This window comes from Cetorhinus maximus, chromosome 3 (assembly GCF_964194155.1).
Source record: "Cetorhinus maximus chromosome 3, sCetMax3.hap1.1, whole genome shotgun sequence".
Taxonomy (NCBI): Eukaryota; Metazoa; Chordata; class Chondrichthyes; order Lamniformes; family Cetorhinidae; genus Cetorhinus; species Cetorhinus maximus.
The window spans coordinates 144460107-144482205 of record NC_135881.1 but is presented as its reverse complement, the minus strand read 5'-3'; the positions used below and the strand labels follow the sequence as shown (position 1 = coordinate 144482205).

Genomic DNA, 22099 nt, shown 5'->3' with positions numbered 1-22099 from the left:
TACAATTTAAGAGTTTTACCATCCTTCAAAGGTGCATTTTGGTGAGGCTGGCAGGCCATGTTTGATATTTATTTTATCATCTTGATAGTAGAACTTCTAATCAAGAAAAGAAGAACCAGCTCAATACTTAGAAATATGTAGAATTATACTTATTTTCCACCTTCAGTGGAACATCCATTACTCATGCTCTGATTATCTTCCTTCTTGAAAATTCATCAGATTATTCCTAGCACAAATCCTTACACAATACTGCACAAAAAAGACACATTTATATATAAAAAAAGCTCCTCAGAGATTAGCTGACAAATTTTAGAACTATTTGGATGAAATTTAAGACAAAATGTAAAATGATTACATATTCCTGAGGATTGTAGACTTGTCTATTGCTGTGAAGAAATTTCACAGCCCATAACATCAAATGGATGTTTTTCAATTTTGCTCAATTATCTTTAGAAATCAGGGATAAAGATTCTCCAGGGACATGAATAGTCTGGACAGAGTCCACTATAAAAAGAATTATCGAGACTCTGTGTGCAAGATATAGGCAAATGGGCTGAATGGCCTTTTTTCACCCCTTGCCTTTGTATACTTTTACCATGAACATATTTAGCAACATTTCAGAGAAATTACGTAATGACCCATATTTTTGACTGAGGTTGGGTTCACAGAGTTGGGAGATTTACCGGCTTGGCGAACCCGACCTTTAAAAATGGCCGCCTGCAGGTTGGATTTTGGTCAGGGTTGAGGTGTGAGCTGAAATAGAATTCGGGGAGGGTGACCCTGGAATGAATGCAGAGGCTGCCAGGTGCAGAGGCAGGCTGGGCGCAAGGCCTGCCTCTGTGTTTCAGCACCGTGTTTAAAAAAATAAAAAAGTAAAACTAAAACAAAAAACATCCCTCGAGACCTCACCCCGCATCCCCCCCATCCACTTCCCATGCCCCATTCATGCCAACCTACAAAAATCCATGTCTCCCACACACCCCTCATAGCCCTTCACACCTCTGTAACAACACATGCCCCCACCACTCCCATTGTCCCCATACCCCCAATGCCAACCCATGCCTCCCACTCACTGCCTTGGCCCCTCACACTGCCTCTGCTAACCCATGCCCCTTGGCCACCCCCACTGTCCACATACCCCTATGCCAACTTAGTGCCAACTCATGCCAACCCATGCCTCCCACCCACAACCCTTTGCCCTTACCCCCTCCTGGCCTACTCACCTAGTATCCTTGGACATTTCTTGACCAGCTTTGACACTTCCTGGACAGCTTTCACAACTGCATAGTTCCAATGAGTTTGTGCATAAAAAGTGCATAATCATGATGACTTTCAACAATCTCAAAGGGTGCATTACCTCTGCTAAATGGTGCCTTACCTCCTCCAAAGGTGTCTCAGGTCCCTATCCAAAGTGGTACTTTACATTTCCAAGGGGTACTTTGGCTCTCCAAATGAATCCACCAAGTTAAAACCTCTTCTTACCTGTTCTAATCTGCATACTCCAGATTTCACACTCCTGGGCTTCTAAAATCCCACTTCAGGGGAGGCAGCTGGCGATTTAAATGGCCAGCTGCCTCCGCAATTCACACATGTGCGAACCCTGGCCCAACTCCAGTCCCGCTGCTGGGAAGATGGGAAATGCTGGGTTCGGTGGCAGGACTTAGAAATTTTGGAGAGGCTTGCCATCATTGCAAAAATTGGGCCAATATTAATTTTGCAGCTCCAACTGATGGTAACTGATGGTAACTGATGGGTTGTACAGAAATATCAGAGTAATATCGTCAACTTGCTGCTGCCTTTGATTTTAATCCTGCATATTAAGCACATTAAATTTTTTGAAACCTCAACATTTTAGGTAGTACTCAATTGTTTATGTTGACAACACAAGTCAAAAATAGTAACTATTTTATTTCTGATTCTTTGTCGTATAGTTTAATTTATTTATTAAATTCTTTTTTAAAGATATGTTTCTACTGCACATCCATAGTAAAACCTCTCTTAGAACAAAGTCCTGCTTATTCCAAATTACAAAATTGATGGGCAAGAAAAAGTCAGTTGGCACATGACAATTAAGCAGCTTGACCCTCATTACTCTTACCTACTGGAAGTTATGGTAATCCGCTCAGTAGAGAAAAAAACAGATTTTTTAAAACTCTCTGCCAATTCAAGGGTGGGGAGTTGGGAAGCACTTTGGTAAGTTCCGCTCTTATTCCCAAAGGCAGTCAAAACCAATTCCCCAGATTACAGTGACCATGAGACAAATCATCCAATCCATCCTACACATTGTACACAGCAACGTCAGCCCCAATCAAGAACTCATCCACCTACTGTTTGCATGTTTGCAATGAATCCACACTCACTGCACAAGCAGGTAGCTTGATCCTCTCTGCAAAAAGAACCTCTTACTCCTAATCTGGTGCAATGGTTACATAACTCACATGCATGATGCCTGGTTCTCTCTAACTTTTCAAGTTCAAATAATTTATTCACCCAAACACATTGTACTTCTTCCATTATTTTAAATACCACCATCAAATCTAAACAAAAAGGAAGACTTCTTTCCAGTTATATAGTGTCATTCACGACCACTAGACATCTCAAAGTGTTTCACAGTCAATAAAGTACTTTTTTCTTTGAATTGTCATCAGCATTGTCATGTAGGATATCTGCTCGAAATCTATGCTTTTCTGGAGTTCAATGGCCCATCTCTCTAGGCATTTCATAACTAAGAACTTTTAAACGAGGGATCAATCTACTAGCCCTCTGAACCTTTTCCAGAGCCTCTGTTACCCACCATGTGAGTGGATCATAACTTGAGGCAATTTTCTAGGTGAGTTCTAACTCAGGTTTTGTAAAAGCACATTCTCCTTCTTCTTCTGTCAGCATCTCCCTTTTTTCTTGGGGTTGCCACAATGCTAGTTGTAAAAGGACACTATGGTGCTGTTCATTTTATATTGGATTGTGCTAGCAATACATCCAAATATTCTTAGCCTTGCAGCGCCAATCTTGATCTTTTAGAGACATCTTCCTTGAAGAGGCCTTTTACTATATCAGAAGCATACAGTGTGATTTCCACCTTTTAAGGAAAATTACTTTTAATAGAGCTCATTATAATAGGATTTCAATGTGTTACTTTTCTACCACAGTATTTTCTATACAGCTGTATTTTGGGATTGATGTCGTGTTCTGTGTTCCTGCGAGTAAACTACGAGCTGAAGATGGTGATGATGCTGATTGCTGTGGTGGTTTACAATGTAATTCTTCTGCAAACCCATTCCTCACTCTTTGATGAGTATAGCAAAATGCTATACACAACTGTAAAGATGGAAAGGTAAATTCTCTGCAAGTTGTCTGTTGAGTTTTTCCTGTTATATGTGTGAATCATTCAGCATTGAAGTTTACTGCAAAGTAGTCCATCATTTGTCTGCCAGCTCTTTGCTAGGGAAATCCAAAACTAATTCAACGGCCTTGGTTTCTCCTCAAAACCCTACACCTTTCTCTGCTTCAAATATTTATCCACTTTTCCATTAGAAGTGCTACCTCAACTCTGCCTTGTGGTAATGATTGTTTTTAAAATCCCCTTGTCATTGAATATTCAACCAGAGTTGTTCTATTGTCCTTGTTCTATTCACTTGGTCAAAATTTTTTAAATAGATATTAAATCATCTTTTAGCTTCCTCTACTCCATTAAGGAATTAAACCTACTACCATTATTTTATTTCAAGGAAGTAAAGAACTCTAATTATGCATCCTATTATTATGCATATTATGTACATTATTTCATGGATAGAAAAAGTTGAAGAAAAAAATTTTTTTTTAATTAAAATGTCAAAGAAGTTATACATATTTTGAAACATTGAATATGATGGAATAAGTTTAGAACAACTTGAAATAAATATATTTTGCGGTGAATATGAAAAACATTAAAGTTTTGATGATGTTTTCAATCATTTTATGTTTATCACAATAACTTGAAAAGAGACAGATAGAAATTTTACAACTTGCAATAAATATTACATTTAAAAACTGGAAGAAAATGAACATGAGGCAAAAAGGAAGTCTATATATATATATATATATGTTTTATAGATATATATATACATATAAATTGAATAAATATTGTTTGAAGATCAATAACTCAAAGAAGTGTTGATCACTGCTATTTGTAACAGCTATACACTGATCTGGTGCCAGAATTTTATGCTAGTATTGATTTAATGTATTAAGAATTATATTTTCTACTTCTTTGTTAGACCTGGTGTGCTGAAGGATCTGAAGACAATGGGCGTAATTTCTCTTTTTATTTTCTTCATCACACTTCTTGTCCTGGCTAGACAGGTGAGGAAAACATTCTCTAAACATTTGATTCTTTTAAGATAAAAGCAAAACAGACAGAAAGAGCTAAACTGTAGAGATGTACAAAAATAGGTTTAAAGACTATTAAATTAAAACTATAGTAACAAACAGAGTTCAATGATATGGACACCTTTGATTTTGTTGACATTCAGGTGATTAATACAGGGAGTAGTATTTTCCTGAGCAGCTTGCCACCATTTGATAATTGTTTTAGTGGTACCCAAGTTTCAACTCTTTTGGCTTTAGCCACATTCTGTATATTATCGTATAAACTGTTTTTCATTGTTTCCTGCTGACCTATGTTGGGAACCACATATTGAAGAGACTGTCCTGGGGCTGTGGCAAAGCTATTGGGGGCATATTGAAGAGACTGTCCTGGAGCTGTTAGGGCCATGTTAGAGGGCTCTGCGTAGCACACATGCCTCCGTCCCGGTCTTGGGTAGGGGAAGGCCTCTCTGGGCAGTGACAGTCGATCACAGTGTGGTGTGCAGGGCATGGTCAGTCACCTAAGGCATTTGGTCCGGGGTTTCCTAATCATGATATTGTGAGGCAGAGGGCACAGTAATGTTCAGGGGAGGCATCTGGATCCTGTAAGTCGGTAAATGAAAAGTCAAGGGGGAGTATTGGATGGTGTCATGGGGGAGTCCAAAAAGAAAAGGTTCCATGTGGCCTCGAGAAAGTGAGGGGTCAGGTTGACAATCAGCATGGGGACATCAACATTAAAAAGTTAAGGGGAGAGAACAGGAATATCCACATGAACAATGGTGCGGCCGAAGGTAACGGGAGGCTGGATAGTGACAAGGGGAATGGGAATTAGTAGGAGGTGAGTATGGACGAGGATGGGAGGAACTTGGCAGGTGATAGGGGTTGGAAGCTGGTCTCATGCACAAAAGGCAGCAGACTTTTCACATTCACCTGAGAATGATGCAGTTTAGAAAACAAGGTAGAAAAAAATCGGTCAGAGAGGGATCACTGGGCGTGTGGGAGGAGTTCAGCACAGCAACTTTTGGCTGATTGAAGGGGCATCCTATAAAGCTCCTGCTCAAACCATGCAGAGCATGGCTCAGCTGACTGCTGGACTCGAGGGTCGAATGCACAATGAACGAGCTTGGCTCCTTTTCTAATGTTGTACATTTAGGCAAGAATCCATTAAGCTTAGGGGCTGCGGTCCATATGTTACAAATTGGCATCTGACCCTTACAGAGGCATGCGAGAATGGATGTAGGGTCAAACAATCAAGGGCCACGGCCGCAGCATAGAGGTAGCATGGACCCTACAAGCCTTAATGTTCCCAGTGTTCTGGTCATGGCATTCAAGGCACCCTGTTTGCAGTAATGATGTAAGTGCAAAGATTGGGTCTCGATAGTTATTGTCCAGGCAACTTGAGGACAACTGCCAGAAGCCTGACTGTGAGTTATAGCACATGGGTCTTTTGACCCTAATTAAGACCCCCATTGTGAATATTCAGTCACGTCTGAGGGGAAATCTCAGCCACCTGTCATCCTCCAGGATGGTGCCATGTACAAACTGAGGGCAAGTCAAGACCCAGAGACTGTATTCCAGCCTTGTATATGGAGGGAGATCATTCAACAGGAACTACCATTGATTGCTCAACTGTATCTGTTCACAGATACAAGGAGGAGTGGAGAATGCAGGCTGCATGTACCCCCACTTGTTGATAGCTATGGATAGAATGAAGAGAAGAAGGGCCCTTCGCCAAATTGACACAGCTCAGGGATGACCATCGCACAGAGGATCAAGAGCCTTGAGGACCAAGAGCCAACGGGGCCCCAGGAACTCCCGAAGGCTGACGAGGAGGGGCCAAATCCATGAAGGTATTTGGCACAACCAAGGGTCTACAGCAGACGAAGCTCATACATGGAGATGAGCAAAAGGATGTGCCGCAGGTGCCTTTGCTTGTCTAGGGATGTGATAACTCATATTTGCCACATACTCCATGAGGAACTCAAGCTACATGGACTTGGAAGACATCCAATGCCAGTTGCTCTGAAGATTACCATTGCACTGAACTTTGTTTTGCCTGGGGGTCCTTCCAGCGCTTCACTGGGGACCTTTGCAGAATATCACAATCGTCAACACGCAAAGCTCACTATTACATGCTGTTGTGTGTGGCTGAAGCAAGGCAGGCTACCAGAACTGTGGTATTTCAGGCTTCCTGCAAATGTAGGGCACCATCGACTGCACATGTGAGGCCTTGAGAGCTCCCTGGCAATGGCCAGTGAGATTTATTAATCGAAAAGGATTTCACTCTCTGAACATCCAGCACATTTATGATCACAGAGAACAGATCTAGCATGTTTGTGTTAGGTACCCAGGGAACTCACATGACTCTTACATTTTGAGCCACTCCAGGTGCCAGAGATATTTGAGGGACCTCAGCGCTTAGAGGGTTGGCTCCTCGGTGATAAGTTGGCTGCTCGGTTGCGCATTCATCAGCCGCAGAGTGCATCTGAGGAATCTGAGGAGAGATACGATGCTGCACGTTCCACCACAAGGTCCTTAATGGAGCAAACTATTAGCTTCTTAAAGATGCATTTTTGATGTTTGGACCTTTCAGGTCCTTAGAGTGTGTCCTGTATCATCGCTGTTTGCTGCGCCCTGCACGACCTTGCACTGCAAAGGGGAGACGTGTTGCTAAAGGGAGACATTCAGGAGCTGGACGTCTCCTTCAATGAGGAGGACTTGGAAGTGGATGAATCTGAAGAGGGCGAGGATTCAGACAAGCCACTTGAGGATGCTGTTGCACAGGAAGGACGCGGCAGAAATATCCGCCGCAACCTCACAGCTACAACATTTCAAAATTATTAAGGTGAAGACAATTTTATGATCGAAATTCTCTTCAGGCTTTGATTCAGGGGACACAACAAAACTTGATTGCCAGTGCCAACATATGAGGAAAGGTCAACAACCTCACAATGACAATGGATGCAGCATAAGTCACCTTCCTCCCTAACGATGGGGTCATCCTTGGAATGCGGAGTAGCTTAGGGAACCTGTGGCAGCTGTGGAATGTGATTAACACTCCACTAGCATATCTCCTTAATCAACTGCACATAGTACAGCCCTTGAACCATGGTGTCACCAAGGCAGTGGCATGGCAGCCTTCAAGCGGCTGAAACACCATTGCACACATGGATGCACCCATGACATTATGACATCAGCTAAGCAAGGCAGCACTAACAGGAAAAACATTCATCAATGGTTAGTGCTTGGCCATCTCAACATCTGGACAGCTCCATCTCTTCAAACATCAGCTCTCAAGGATGAATAATGCAGAGGTATCAGCTTGCTACTGAGCCCCAATATGCCTTCAGACATCAGGATGCAGTGACCTGTTACTCTACAACAGTCACCTAAAGCTGTGAGTTATTTTAGCATTGTCCTCAGAGAGTGGTTCAGCAGGACCATTGTTTGATTATTTACAAACACTCACGACCCTGCATTTGCCAGAAGACTGCCAAATCTATGCGTGGAATTTTCCATGCCCGCTGATGTGGGACGTCATGGCGGGCATGAGCATGCAATATGGCGGAAAGGCCAAACATCAGTTTCATGACGTTGTGAAACCAGTTTGCAATTGTCCACTCCACCCATCAATGGCAGGCCGCATTTCCCACTGCCACACGTCGGGAACTTTATTGTAAAACATCTGCATATCATTATAAGCCCAGCTCACCGTAATCATCCCTCCACACTGAATCATCTGGGCACATCATGTAGCCATGTTTCAGAACAGAACATAAGTAACATGCACCTGGCGAGCTGCACTTTGCTCGGGACTTTGAGACTTGTTTGCCTACCTTGCTTCGGGCAGCACTGGTGGTCATCAGCGCCAGGCTTCACAGGCAGCACCACATCACTTTCATGGGGGATCAAGGGCAGGTCTCTTCTCACGAGGCTTTTCAATGGCTGCAGGGCTATGGCTTGCTTGGGGAAAGGGAAGTGTCCTCAGGCAAGGGAAGAGGCTGCAAAGCTAGAGCATTACTAGGGAAAGGGGGTGCCCCAGGGAGTATGTGGGGCCACATGTTGATCTGTGCCAGTGGCCTCAAGGGTCAGGGCTGAGGAGGAGAGGAGAGGAGAGGAGGCCAGATAGCGATATAAGGGTATGTGTGTGAGAGAGTGGGTGCTGATGCCCATGAGTTGGCAGTGAGTGAGTTGCCAGCGAATATGATGGCCTTCTGAATGTGTGAGTTTAGAGTGATGAGATGGTTGCCTTACGCTGGCGGCTCAGATGAGAACATTCATCCTCTTTCTGCATTGGATGGCTAATCTCTTCTATGCAGCATTGGCATTGATCACCACTGCCACTGCCACTGCCTCCCAAGCTGGAGTGGCGGCACTCCAACAGTGTCCAGAAGGCGTTCCAGGGATGCGACACTGAATCAGGGCGCTGCAGTCTTCTTGCCTTTTGGGGCCATGTCTTCTGCGCAGCAGTCCTGGGCAAGAAGCACTGAGAGATGTGTGCGTGGCTGCACTTTAAATATGGCACCCGACATGAGGAAGTGGCGAGGTGATGGTGTGGCAGGTGAATCAGTGGCCTCCAACCAACGAAATGGTGTGTTTCCCGAGAATGCATGATTAATGGTGCTGGATTGGGTCGATATGGCACGAAAACCCGCTGTGATTTTTCCAGCCCGCTACCACACTTAATGCAAATCTGGGAAGATTCCACCCTTTGTCCTGCATTGTCTTGGCATTTTGGAGAGATGTGGCCCAGTCAGTATTGACACAGCAGTCATTAACAACTTCCTCCCTTCATTGATTCTGCAGAGCACTCAGGAGATGTGCCAAAGCATCGCTTTCATAGCTTTACAGTTCTCAACATTGTCCATCTCACAAAGGCCAATCCTTTCTATCTACCCTAATATTGTGAGCAATTTTGGGCTCCGTATCTCAGGAAGGATGTGCTGGCGCTGGAGAGGGTCCAGAGGAGGTTCACGAGAATGATCCCAGGAATGAAAGGCTTAACATATGACGAAAGTTTGAGGACTCTGAGTCTATACTTGATGGAGTTTAGAAGGATGAGGGGGGATCTGATTGAAACTTACAGAATACTGAAAGACCTGGATAGAGTGGATGTGGGGAAGATGTTTCCATTAGTAGGAGAGACTGGGACCCAAGGGCACAGCCTCAGAGTAAAGGGAAGACCTTTTAGAACAGAGATGAGGAGAAACCTCTTTAGCCAGAGAGTGGTGAATCTATGGAATTCATTGCCATAGAAGGCTGTGGAGGCCAGGTCATTGAGTGTATTTAAGAGTGAGATAGATAGGTTCTTGATTGGTAAGGGGATCAAAGGTTATGGGGAGAAGGCGGGAGAATGGGGTTGAGAAACTTATCAGCCATGATTGAATGGCAGAGCAGACTCGATGGGCCAAATGGCCTAATTTCTGCTCCTATGTCTTATGGTCTTGTGGTCTGCCCTAAGTTAATGAGTGCACAGTCATGCAATGAATTCCATATTGAGTTGTGTACTATGACTTTAAATAAAGATCCATAGAGCACCGCTAGGCAGCCATTTAGGAGCAAAGTAAGAACCTCACAGGTTATTCGACGGCTTCATCAGGCTGAGAACACATCTGACAGCACACACTCATTCCCCTCTAGCAGACGTTTCTAATGTCACTGAATGGAAGCTACTTCAATTGTTCACTGTCATGCATGGGGTGACGGAACAAGAAAGGAATAACATTCAGCCTTAAACGCGGAGACAAAGAAACACTGCAGGGAGGCCTGAAAGGTTATGGTGCTCGATGACGGATACTACTTTTCCCAAAAACTCACTGTCACAAAATAAACACCACCACAAAGTACACTTGGGAGATAAGATTCCAAAACTGGTCATGACAAACAGTTGTTGCATTCGCAAACTACAGACTTCAGTGCGTCAGCATCAGGATAATCACTAACCTTTATGAGCAATTCTCCTGAGGCCAGATAATGTCCAGCCATCATTTTCACATATGAAGTGCCTTTGGTAATTTTGCAGATATGGAAAAAAAGACTAATCATTGTGATGAGATTGAATGAGAGTTAATGGAACTGCAAATCCAGATGGGAGATAATTGAGGGGCGTACATTTTGGACCCTTGAATGAATGCGTCACATCGATTAACCATTGAATACTTGAGACTTGGGGAGGGATAAATGCAAACTATATATATAATAGTGAAGAGTATATACAGTGAATGAATACTCATGCCACCATTGTGCATTCAAAACTTCTTAATTTTTCTAACCCTACCTCTACATCTAGCTGCATCCCTGACAGCTGCAGCAGAGGTGGAGACAGCTTGATAACCGCTATGCCCTGTTGTCTGCGATGACTTAGGTGGGTGTCCTCTGGTGGCTCAAAACCTGGAGGCCCTTGGCCTGCTAAGGATCTCCTGTTGAGGGGCAGGTGCACACTCCTCAGCCTGTCATGTTGGAGTTGCTGGGGTCCCTGGCAGAGAGGATTTGGAGAGGCAGGACACCCTTGTAGTGTCCTGGGCAAATGCCCCTGGGGTGCCTGGCTGGTGTTTCTGCTCCTCCCTTTGAGTGTCCAAGGGCCCATCCATGACTCCTTGAGGAGAAGTGGCACCTGGAAGAAGGTTGAAGTGCCGCATCCCCCTCTCGCCTCGCCATTGCTGAAATTCATCCATGGTTAGAGTGAAGGTATGCAGATCTGAGTGCAAATCTGGCAGGAACTGCTGGACTTGGGTCTCCAAGGCAGCTTTCATCTTTCCCATGGAGACTTAAATGTGCTTGCATGCCGGCGCCATGACAGCAGACAGAACATGGACAGACTCATGCATCCTTCATTCCAGTCTGGTGACGGCCCCTGACAACTCTGCCTGATGTTCCCCTGTCTCTGCATCTCCAACATTTCTCTCAGGGCTGATACCAGAGGCTGATCATCAGATTTGGAATCAGCAGGATCCTGGTCTCCAGCAGTCCTCTGAGTCCTCGTGCTGTGAATCTGTGTCAGTGAGGTGTTCACCAGATTGTGAACCTGAGCCAACTCTAGAACTAGGCCCCACCAAGGTGCATGTATTTGCGCTGGTGGAGGGTGCAGGTGAATGCAGTGATGGATCTTCATCAGATGGGTGTTCAGTATCCTCACCTGGGCTGGGGCTGGGGCTGGGTCTGGGGCTGGGGCTGGGGCTGGGGCTGAGGCGCTTGCTTGAAGACAGCCTTCATCTTTTCTTGCTGGTAGATAGAATAGAGAATTAGGCAGGCTCCAACATTAAAGGTCACTAGGCACAATCATTGTCCACATGTATACTGAGTGGATCCTCACTGACTTGTTGGAGGAGGCCGATCTCGCCTTCCATGCAAGAACGATTTCTATCCCCTCCAGCGAGCTCTGCCTCCTGTTCCTCATGGGTGGGGAGTGTCCTCAACTCTGGGGTCCCCCTCTGGTTTTTGCGCTCTCTCTTCTGATTGCAGGCAATCTTGTCCTGCATAAAGACAGATGGATTGACTGTGAGCACTATGGATGAAAGGACAGTTCAGAAGCACGCATGCCTGTTGTGTATGCCGAACCCTTCCCAGTAAGGGATTAAGATGCCATTGGTGCAAGAACTTACATGAGATTTCGAGCTGAAAGTGGCTGGCAAACAAACAATGCTGATATCCCATTTGCTGGTAGAGTGTGATATCCCTGTGGACCCTAACCCTTCGACTGTCTTTGAGAGTGTGAGTTTGGAGTGAATAGAAGTTTCACTTACCCTGGCAGAGCGAATCATTCTTTTCCTGTACTGCAGGGTGGTCCATTTTTGTTGGCCACAGGTGCTGACCTCCCTTGCGACCTCCTCCCAGCTCAATATGGTCAGGTGGGAGGACCTCCAGCTCCCATCCTGAGGAAAGAGGACCTCCCGCCTTTCCTAGACAGCCTGGAGGAGAATCCCCAGGGATGCCTCGCTGAACGGTGGAGCGGAGAGTTTGGTGCTTTTGGGTGCTATTGAGAACCAGAACAAAACAACACCCCTGGCCTGTAGTGAGTGAATGGCTGGGCGGGTGCCATTTAAATATGCGCCAGGACCTTCGGCCCTAGGGTAACGGGGAGGTGGACAAATCCCTGCCCGCCCCACCAGAAGGTTCAACGAGCTCCTCATTGATGTATAATTAATGAGCTGAAAACAGAAGGTTGCATGGATTAATGTGACCCACCGCCCAGTGGGAATCATGCTGACTTTCCGACCTGCCACTGCACTTAGTCTCCAGAATGGAAAATTCTGCCCATTGTCTTAATTCTAACCTTCATTGATCAGATTGTTCCTGTTGTTGGTTATGTTGCCAAATGGAACACTATGGGCTGAATTTTCACTGCCGAGGTGGGTAGTTCAAGTCAGAAAATTTCTCAATTCACTGGACATGACTCAGTAAAAAGTATCCCAGTATGAGCTATTTTCATCCTAGGGAGACAGGGGAGAATCAGGCCCACCAACCCTAGAAGCAGAGTATAGGCATCCATGGGAGTGGGCGAGTGTTGAGGTGGGCAGGTTAGAAGGCCCACTTTGATTCTGTGGGACTTTGTCACAGTTGTTTTAAAAGCTGTTAGGCCCCCTAGCCCTAGCCCTTATCCCCTCACTCCTCCCACCCACCCACCAACTCCCCCATGTCCTCTCATAGCCCACATGACACCTCTGTAGCCATACACCAGTATCCCTCATGGGCAGACCTCAGGAACCATGTAGAAATAAAAAATAACTCCTAACAATCTAACACAGCTCCCACTTATATACACTTGATTGTGAATAAAACTCCCACTCATTAAACTGTACAACCAGATGCTATTGTATTTTTAACCTACGACTGATGGCCTGACAATCAAAACAGTCCAGTAGAGGGTTTTTTCTAACTCTCAGTGACAGCTTCAGACTTTTTTATTAATGTTTAAAGAGCAGTTGTTTTAAAAACTTCAGATCATGATACTTAAACAGACCTTATCCGCCCTTCAAGAGCATCTACATCTCTTCCATCAATTTGTAACTCCCACGCTGTGGGTTAAAGCCCTTGAAATAGCCAAAATAGAATCTGTTTGAGCTCAACACTAAGTTCAAATCTTTCTGCTGAGTTTGGATTTCCCTCCTGTATGAATTACCTCCTACCCCCTTTCCCTTACTGGCAAAAATTGAATCTTGACCCTCTGAAGAAAGAAGGATAGTTGACTCAAACTCCAGTCAGCTTTAGACTCTAAACCACATTGGTGGAACTATTGGGCCATATTTTAAGTTGAACAGATATTGACTTTTGTTGTAATGACAAGCACAACATTTGTACATCCCACAAGAAACAGGAGGGAACAACAACCACCTAAAATCACAATTGCTGAGTCGACAAAGAGTGATTCAATACAAAGGAATGGAAAACGAGGATGGAAAGATCCCAGATGCTAGGACAACCTCCAAATCATCAGAATTTACCTGCAACAACAGAGCCTACCATTCCACGAAGAGTAGTATGAATGAGATATGGAAAGATTATAAGGCCTCCAGACCAATTGAAACTATGAACTCAGAGACTTGAAAGGGGCAGATGGGGTAGTAATAATAATGTAAATACATGAGATAAACTAGAATAACTTGAAATGCACTGGTTAAAGGTTTGGGTAGAGATGTAGCCTGGCACATAGTGGGTTAATGTGGGATAAGTACAGTACCACCCACAGGGTGATGTAAAAGAACACATGATCCACACCTAGCGTTAGTTTAGTGTTGCAGTGAGCTGTGTGCATAAGCAAGTATGGGGACAGCTCCTAGCTTGAACCCTCTTACTGTATATATGTACATAGTTCTTGTAGTTAATAAATACATACAGTTAACCTACTTAAGACTTTGAAGACTTCATTAAGACCTACTGAATGGTCCCTAATACCCCACAACAATAATGAGGCCTGAGGATTTTAAACCAACCTCTTGGTGCATACATTGGAATAATGCTGCCAATTCATGCCTTGTCAGGCATTAGATAATTTCTCACTCTGTGCTACAGCCCTCTAGGACTCTTTACCCACCCAGTTTCCTCTGCCTCACTTCTCTTCTTTCAAAAAACTATTCAAAAAATCTTATTTGCCTTTAGTATTGCTGAAAAAAGAGACATGTCTAAGCACTCATCAGGACACTCAAGAATAAGGGGAAAACAATAATTTATACTGTATGTGAAAAGAGTGCTGATTGGAGAATGCACCAATGATGGTGACTCGCAGTTAACTGCCAAGCATTGTCTGAAATTTAAGCCAGGCAGCTTGACCCTGATTGGTCAAGGCACTGCCCTGAGGAATGCGTCAGTGAATGGCTGTCACTTATTTTGTTTATCAAAGGGTATGTCCCAGCCACTGTTCGCAACGGGCAGGGTACAGATCGTACCCAACCAGCCTGTGCTTACAAAACTCAAAACACAGCATCCAACATTAGATGTGATTCCGCGATTGGACAACATTTGCTAAATAATCCTTAGTGTGCTAAGAATTATGCTTACAACCAATTTAAGATTATCAGTTGGGCTCACAGTGTGGCACATTTGCATGTACTGGAAGCTACATATATTAATACACAGGGCCCTGTTCTTTGTAGGCCAAAAGGACATGTACATACATTGTGCCTGTTTCAGCCAAACAAAATAAGTGACAGCCATTCGCCGTAAGGCATCATCCTGCTTATATGCTGTAAAGACATGGGTTTCACTGTGGCATCTATCATTGACCTAATACAATCAGTGCTTTCATATTATTAACTGATGTGTGTTAACATGCATTCAATTTGCCTTAGAATCTTTTTAATATCATATGTAATTTGGTCAGATGATAAGTTGTCTATTGTTTCTTTACCTTTGTGTCCTCTTGTAACAGAATGAATATTACTGTAGGTTAGATTTCCTGTGGAAGAACAAATTTAAAAGAGAATGTGAGGAGATAGAAACCATGGAAAACCTCAACAGAGTGTTGTTGGAAAATGTGCTTCCTGCTCACGTAGCTGAACATTTCTTGGCTCAAAACTGGAAAAATGAAGTAAGTGTTTCTTCAGACTTACAAAAAAATATTTCTTGCATGTGTTTATGTACTAGATAAAATCAAAGGTGGCTGGCTCAATGGATAAATATATGAAATGGAACTAAACTATGCAGACCACTAACATCCCAGTTGGATCTTTTGGCTGTCCTGTGCTGGTGAAGACTTGATCAAACTTCACAGCGATTCGTTACACTGACAATATCCAGGGTCATATGTGAAAAATTATTTCTTTGTTTTTTTTTCTGCAGCAAGGTTCAACAAAAGTAAGTCGAGAAAATGAGAGGGCAAAAAAAGTAGAGCACAAAATTCAGATGCAACAGAATTTGGAGGTCCTCTAAGTGAGGTTTTAAGTCCCTCCAACCAATTCTGGCATGATCTGCACAGTGTCCCGTGCTGAGAAGGGGACTCACATGGCGTCCCAAGGGTGTGCTGGAAGTTTACCAACTGCCCAGGTCATATATCAAACAACCATACCAGCTGATTTGACGTAGGATTTACAAACCTGTACCACGCAGGTCCATGCTTGTCACTCACAAAAGAACATGCATAAAGGTGCAAGAGATACCCGCCACTAGCATTATTTAAAGAGCCAAACATCCAACTTGTAGTAAGTTGATTTACACAAACTTCTGCTATTGCAAAGTCTCTGGAGTGTTTTTGGAGGTGTTGTGGTGAGTTGCTGGATTTGGCAGGGGGTGTGCTGCATTCTCATAGGGAGGGCAGAGGATTTCGTGACCTGTCCACACAAAGGGTGGAATCTTCTAGTCCGGAGTATAAATTGGTAAGCGGGAGCAGAAGTGAGAGTCATTTCCTCTCGGGACGGGATGGCTGGGCATGTGCGATCTTGCACTAGTCAGCTCTTTAGATACGCATGCGTGAGGAGCACAACAAATCTTGCGGCACAGTGGGCGGGAAGTCAACGTCCCCACTGCTTCCTCCTCAGCTGGACCACAGCTAGTAGAATTGTGGAGTTGCCTGTAGCCAGCATTATGTATGCCTGAGATGATCTGTGAACAAATTGGAGTGACCCATCTAGTCAGCATATTCTTTGAAGCTGTCCTTCCAGCCCTGAGCATTTCAGCCAATTGGAAACCCTGTACTAGCACTGATGTACCCCTGGCCTCCCCGCACCCCACCATGGTGAAGCCCATTCTGGAGGGCCACAGATGAGATCTTCTTTCATTCATTCATCAAATGTGCATGGAAACTGCAGCATTGATTGGAGTAATGAAAGCCATGTCTGCAGACCCTCCTTCAAATACTATTGTGCTTCTCTCCATCAACCTTGAGACGCATTGAAGAGGCACTTGTCTTGCCATCATAGATGTACCACCCACCCCCTTATCAGGCATGACCATCTATCTGGGACCCTCGAGGTTCTAAATCAGTATATTGCTGTCAGCCTCTCCCCACCTCCCTGGGCACAGGGGAGCCAACCCCCACCTCCCTCCCTCCCCCTCTCTCTCTCCCTCTCGATTTCCTGACAGCCCCCCCACCCCTCCCTGTCTTGGTCAACTTGAGTTGTCCTTCAGCGCAGACTTTACTGCAGCACCTGACCCTGCTGTGATCTCGATGTTATGAGACCCATGAGCCAGGGAGCAAACCAGCTGCCTTGTGGGCTTCAGCATAGAGAGGAGAACACATCTGAGTATGGTTCTCATGCAGATGATTCATGATGATTAGGGTATCCCTTTATTTGACCAATTGTGCTCACCTTTAACTTCATCAACCTGAAAAGACCCTCCTCCCACTTTGAGGATTCACACGTACAGAGAAACTTTGTTGTGAAGGAAAGCCTTGGGAAAACGGTGCATGTAATTTTCCAGACATGTTCCACCATCTTTTACCCTCCTCCTGTCACCCACCAACACCCATCACCCTTGACCCACTCAATCCACTCTGCCCTTTGTTACCCTTGAACCTCCCCCTATTATTCTGGAGCCTATAACCATCACCCTTCACATGCCTTCTGTCCCCACTGAGCCTACACCTATTACTGTCCCCATGCCACCCTGACTCTCACCCCTCCCATTATCTGTGCCACCTGTTTCATCCGTTTCTGTGACCCACCACCCCCCGAAATGAGACCATCCGCTGCCCGACCATGACCCTGAGCCTGCCAGCACACCGCATACCACTGCCCCATCTCACTGTGACTGTTCCTTCCACTGCTGTATCCTCCATTCAACCTCCAGGACCCCAACGTAGACAGCACCAACCCCGCCCTTTAGGACCACCTCTGTCCCACCATTCCTGCCCAGAAACTCCCCCCAACCGATTCACAGGACCGCCACACCCGACATGCAAGGTCCTTCCCTCCCTCCCACGTCCCTGCACCCTCATCTTCCCTCCCTGGCAACCTCCCTGCCCCAGACTCCCTCTCTATCTCAGCCAGCCTCCCTCCCTGAACCCCTTAGACTGCTACCATCATCGCCTCAATAAACAACGGTCCCCAAAAACAGTGGCTACTCACTCCAACTCCAGCAAGTTGACTATCTTATGTGCAGCACAGCACTTATCTGCAGTTGTAAATCTGAGGGCATGTATTGCTCACTTGCCGATAACTTATTTGGGAAGGGGAACTTAATTCTGGTGAGCTGACCTTTTAATGAGCATGCATGATATTCAGATACATTCAAATGTGCTTCCTGGCCCACTCCATCAGGAAGCTTGTCACGCCTTCAAACTTCCCTGAACTTAATTACAAAAGTTCATCCCACCATGGGAAGCTGATTTTTGGCCTCCCGCTCAATTAAGTTGCCCCACCCACTTTGCTTCCGCTACCAGGAGCAGCGCAAGATTCCACCCAAAGACTACAACAGATATGAGGGCTACAGTTGCAGCATCTCTGAATCTACAACATCACAGGGAGATGGAACAGAAAGTGTGGAGAGTGGTGTGTACAATACCCTCTGCCAAGATAGAGCTGGGCTCCTCCAGGGCAGGAGGGTGTCTGGCAAACCAGAAATTACACCCTGCACGCAAGCTGGCACACAAGTATCATTAGCCTCTGGTCTAACCACAGCCCATTTGTGCCCAGTAATTCTTAAGTTACATGGAGTGCCAGTAGTTGAACTGATGACTGAAGGCGGAATCGTCCCAGATTTGCACTAAGTGTGGAAGCGGGCGAGAAAAAGGACGTTTTACCGCTGGCCGCAATGATGGGTTTTCACACCGTATCGTCCCATTCCTGCTTCAGTAATCATTGCTTCCTGGGAAATGTGCCATTTCACTGATGGGCGGGCTCCACACCATCACCTCGCCGTTTCCTCACGCCGGGCACCATATTTAAAGTGCAGCCGCACGCACGCCTCTCAGTGCTTCCAGCCCAGGACTTCTGCACAGAAGAAAGGCAAGAAGACTGCAGCACCCCAATTTAGTGATGCCTCCTGGACACCGTTGGAGCCTGCCGTGATGTCCTCTACCCCCGCTCTGGCTGCAGGAGGGCCATCAGTGTCACCACTCTGGCTTCGGAGGCAGTGGCAGTGGTGGTCAGTGCCAATACAGCACGGAAGAGATTCGCCATCCAGCGCAGAAAGAGAATGAGTGATCTCATCCGTGCCGCCAGGGTAAGCCAACCATCTTATCACTCTAAACTCACACATTCACAAGGCCATCATGCATTCACTGGCATCTCACTCACTGCCAGCTCAAGGGACATCACCAATCACACTCTCACACACCCTCACATCTCCTTCTGGCCTCATCTCCCCTGGAGACTCCCTCCTCAGCCCTCACCATCTTGAGGCCACTTGTACAGATCAACATGTGTCCCCCACACACACCGTGGGATACCCTCCTTCCCCCAGAAATGCCCTGGCTCTGCAGCCTCTTCCCCTGCCTGAGGCCACTTCTCCCCTTTCACCAAGCAAGCCATAGCCCTGCAGCCATTGAAAAGCTTCAACGAAAGCTGAAAGAGGCTTGCCTGTGAGCCCCCTAAATGTGATGTGGTGCTGCCTGTGTAGCCTAGCGCTGATGACTGTGAATGCTGCCCGAAGTAAGGTATGCAAACTAGCTTCACAGTCCCGAGTGAAGTGCAGCTCGCCAAGTTGTGAAACACATCGGCGTGGAATCATGCCGTCATGCCCGGATGATCCAGCATGGTGGCGGAGAGGGTGATTCCTGCAAGCAGGGCTTATAATGATCTGCAGATGTGTTAAAATGAAGTTCCCGACGTCCAGCGGTGGGATAGGTAGCCCATCATTGATGGGTGGAAGGGACAATCACAAACTGGTTTCGCAATGTCGTGAAACCGATTTTTGGCCTTCCCGCCATATTGTCCACTCATGCCTGCCATGACGCCTGAGGTCAACGGGCACGGAAAATTCCACCCTGAGTGTCAGATCAGGTGTCTGGGCTTCTTCATCAGTACTAAGGTGTTGCTCTCTTTCTTCCTCCCGGATGTCCTGTAGTTAGGTAGGCGGCAGTTCATCTGAAAGCAGACAGTCAGAGAGAGGAAGGTTGAGGTGAGACAAAGGGGGTGGAGTGGAAAGCAAAGGATCCATGGTCACACTATCAGCAGCTTGCACATCATGCCAGATGAAAGGATAAGGATAAACTGGGAGTTGGGAAGAGGCATAGGGCAGGAACATTCTCAATGATCTCAGTGATTCTGGATGCAACGGTCCCATGAGCCATCTCCCCTGGAGGGCTGAAGAGATACAGGCGTCCTTGTCCCCACTAGTTCTACTCTGGGCGATGTGCCAACCAGAATTGAATAACTAGAGGTACGTGGAGGCAACAAGAGGTCAGGGTGAAACTGGCATCAATAGAATGTGTGTGAGGGTGAGATGGAGTATCTGAATGTTAGGTGTGAGTCCCGTGTGGCAGGAAGTGCTGCTGGGTGAGTGCTGAAAGTATGGATCATTGAGCAGTGTGAGAGCTGGGTGGTGCAATGAATAGGAGATTCCACATGATGATGCATTCCCTGATATTGAACACCCACATGAGGTCATTACACTTCTTGTGGCACTGCTGCTAGGTCCTTGGGATCATACTACTTGCATTGACCTCCCTCTTCACCTGCTCCCACTCCCTTCCAAGGGTTGTCCTTGAGGGTGTCCTGGCTTTTCCATGGAAAAATGGCCTCTCTCCTTCTGTCCATCTCCAACACTAAGGCCTCAGGCGCCTCACCTGTGAACCTGCAAGTGTTCCATTTTTCTTGTTTAAAATTGCAGCAGTAGAATTTAGCAGCAGCCTTCCATGATTCAGTGCAGCTTCCCTTTAAGAGGAATAGCCATCCTTTGGGATAAGCAGACTGACTGCATCACACACTATCAACGCACACTGCTGAGCACTCAAGCAGCCATCACATGGGCCCCACTCAGGCCAATGTTACAATCAAGTAAATGAACATGCTGCACCTAGTGTGCATGCTACTTACCTCAATACCAAGGAGTGCAGGCAGGTCATGAAGTGTGACACCCCATGCCTTGTCAATCCAGTTTTATGCACCTTTTTGATTGGCAATACTGTCTTGCAAAGACACCTTACCATAACAACAAGGTGATTATTGCTTTCACCAGCCACAACTCCTGCAATTTTATTCTAAAACTTCTGCATGTATAAAATTAAAACCAGCTTCTGAAGCATTGTGGAATTTTGCACTGTACTAAAAGCAAGTAGCTGTAGTTAAGACTAGTCTAGCACAAACACTTTACTCTGACCAAAATGACAGACAATGACCTGAATTTTCAGGACAAGCTATACTTATATTTGTTAATCAACAACTATGCAATGAGGTAATGAAGTTCCTTTAATCCATATATTTCGATGTACTATTTAGTACTGTATTCTGAAACAATTAAAGAACAGGTCCTCAAGGGTTATAATCTCCGGATTACTACCCGAGCCACGTGCAAATTGGCATAGGGACGTGAGAATAAGGGACGTAAACACGTGGCTAAAGGAGTGGTGTGGGAAAGAGGAATTCCATTTCGTGGGGCACTGGCATCAGTATTGGAACAGGAGGGATCTGTACCGTTGGGATGGTCTCCACCTGAACCAATCTGGGACCAATGTTCTAGCGAAAAGGGTAAATAGGGTGGTCAACAGGACTTTAAACTAGAAAGTGGGGGGGGGGGGGGGGTGGTGAGGGAGGGGTAAAACTCCAAGAAGTATGACTAATGGGAAACAAAGCAGCAGGTTAGTGTGTAGGGGGGTGGATTCAACTTCATGGAAAATTATGAAAAAACTGAAAAGAAAGGAGAGCCCAGGAGAGGCTATTAAAGTCCCCAGAACACAAAATAGGACACAGTGTTTGAAAAGGGCTAGGAATCTAACTTCAAGCACATCAGATAAAGGGATGACAATGAGAAAGGGGATGGGAAGTACAGGACTGAAGGTGTTGTATCTGAATGCACGCAGTATACGAAATAAGGTAAATGAGCTTGTGGCGCAGATTGAAATTGGCAGGTATGATGTGGTGGGCATCACGGAGACATGGCTGCAAGGGGATCAGGACTGGGAGCTAAATATCCAAGGATATACATACTATCAAAAAGATAGGCAGGTTGGCAGAGGGGGTGGGGTTGCTTTGTTAGTAAGAAATGAAATTAAATCGATAGCAAGAAATGACTTGGGTCAGATGATGTAGAATCTGTGTGGGTAGAGTTGAGGAACCGCAAAGGTAAAAAAACCATAATGGGAGTTATGTACAGGCCTCCGAACAGTAGTCAGGATGTGGGGCACAAGATACACCAGGAGATAGAAAAGGCGTGTAAGAAAGGCAAG

The 22099-nt window shown here is 45.6% G+C and overlaps 1 protein-coding gene across 1 annotated transcript in view; it reads left to right on the top strand.

The window, feature by feature from the left end:
• Window positions 1–22099, top strand: part of adcy2b (adenylate cyclase 2b (brain)) — a 905909-nt gene that overhangs the window by 834805 nt on the left and 49005 nt on the right. The window contains exons 19-21 of the mRNA XM_078539078.1: window positions 3147–3331; window positions 4254–4338; window positions 15206–15364. Of these exons, the coding sequence (XP_078395204.1) occupies window positions 3147–3331; window positions 4254–4338; window positions 15206–15364 (429 nt within the window). The remainder of the gene's footprint in view (window positions 1–3146; window positions 3332–4253; window positions 4339–15205; window positions 15365–22099) is intronic.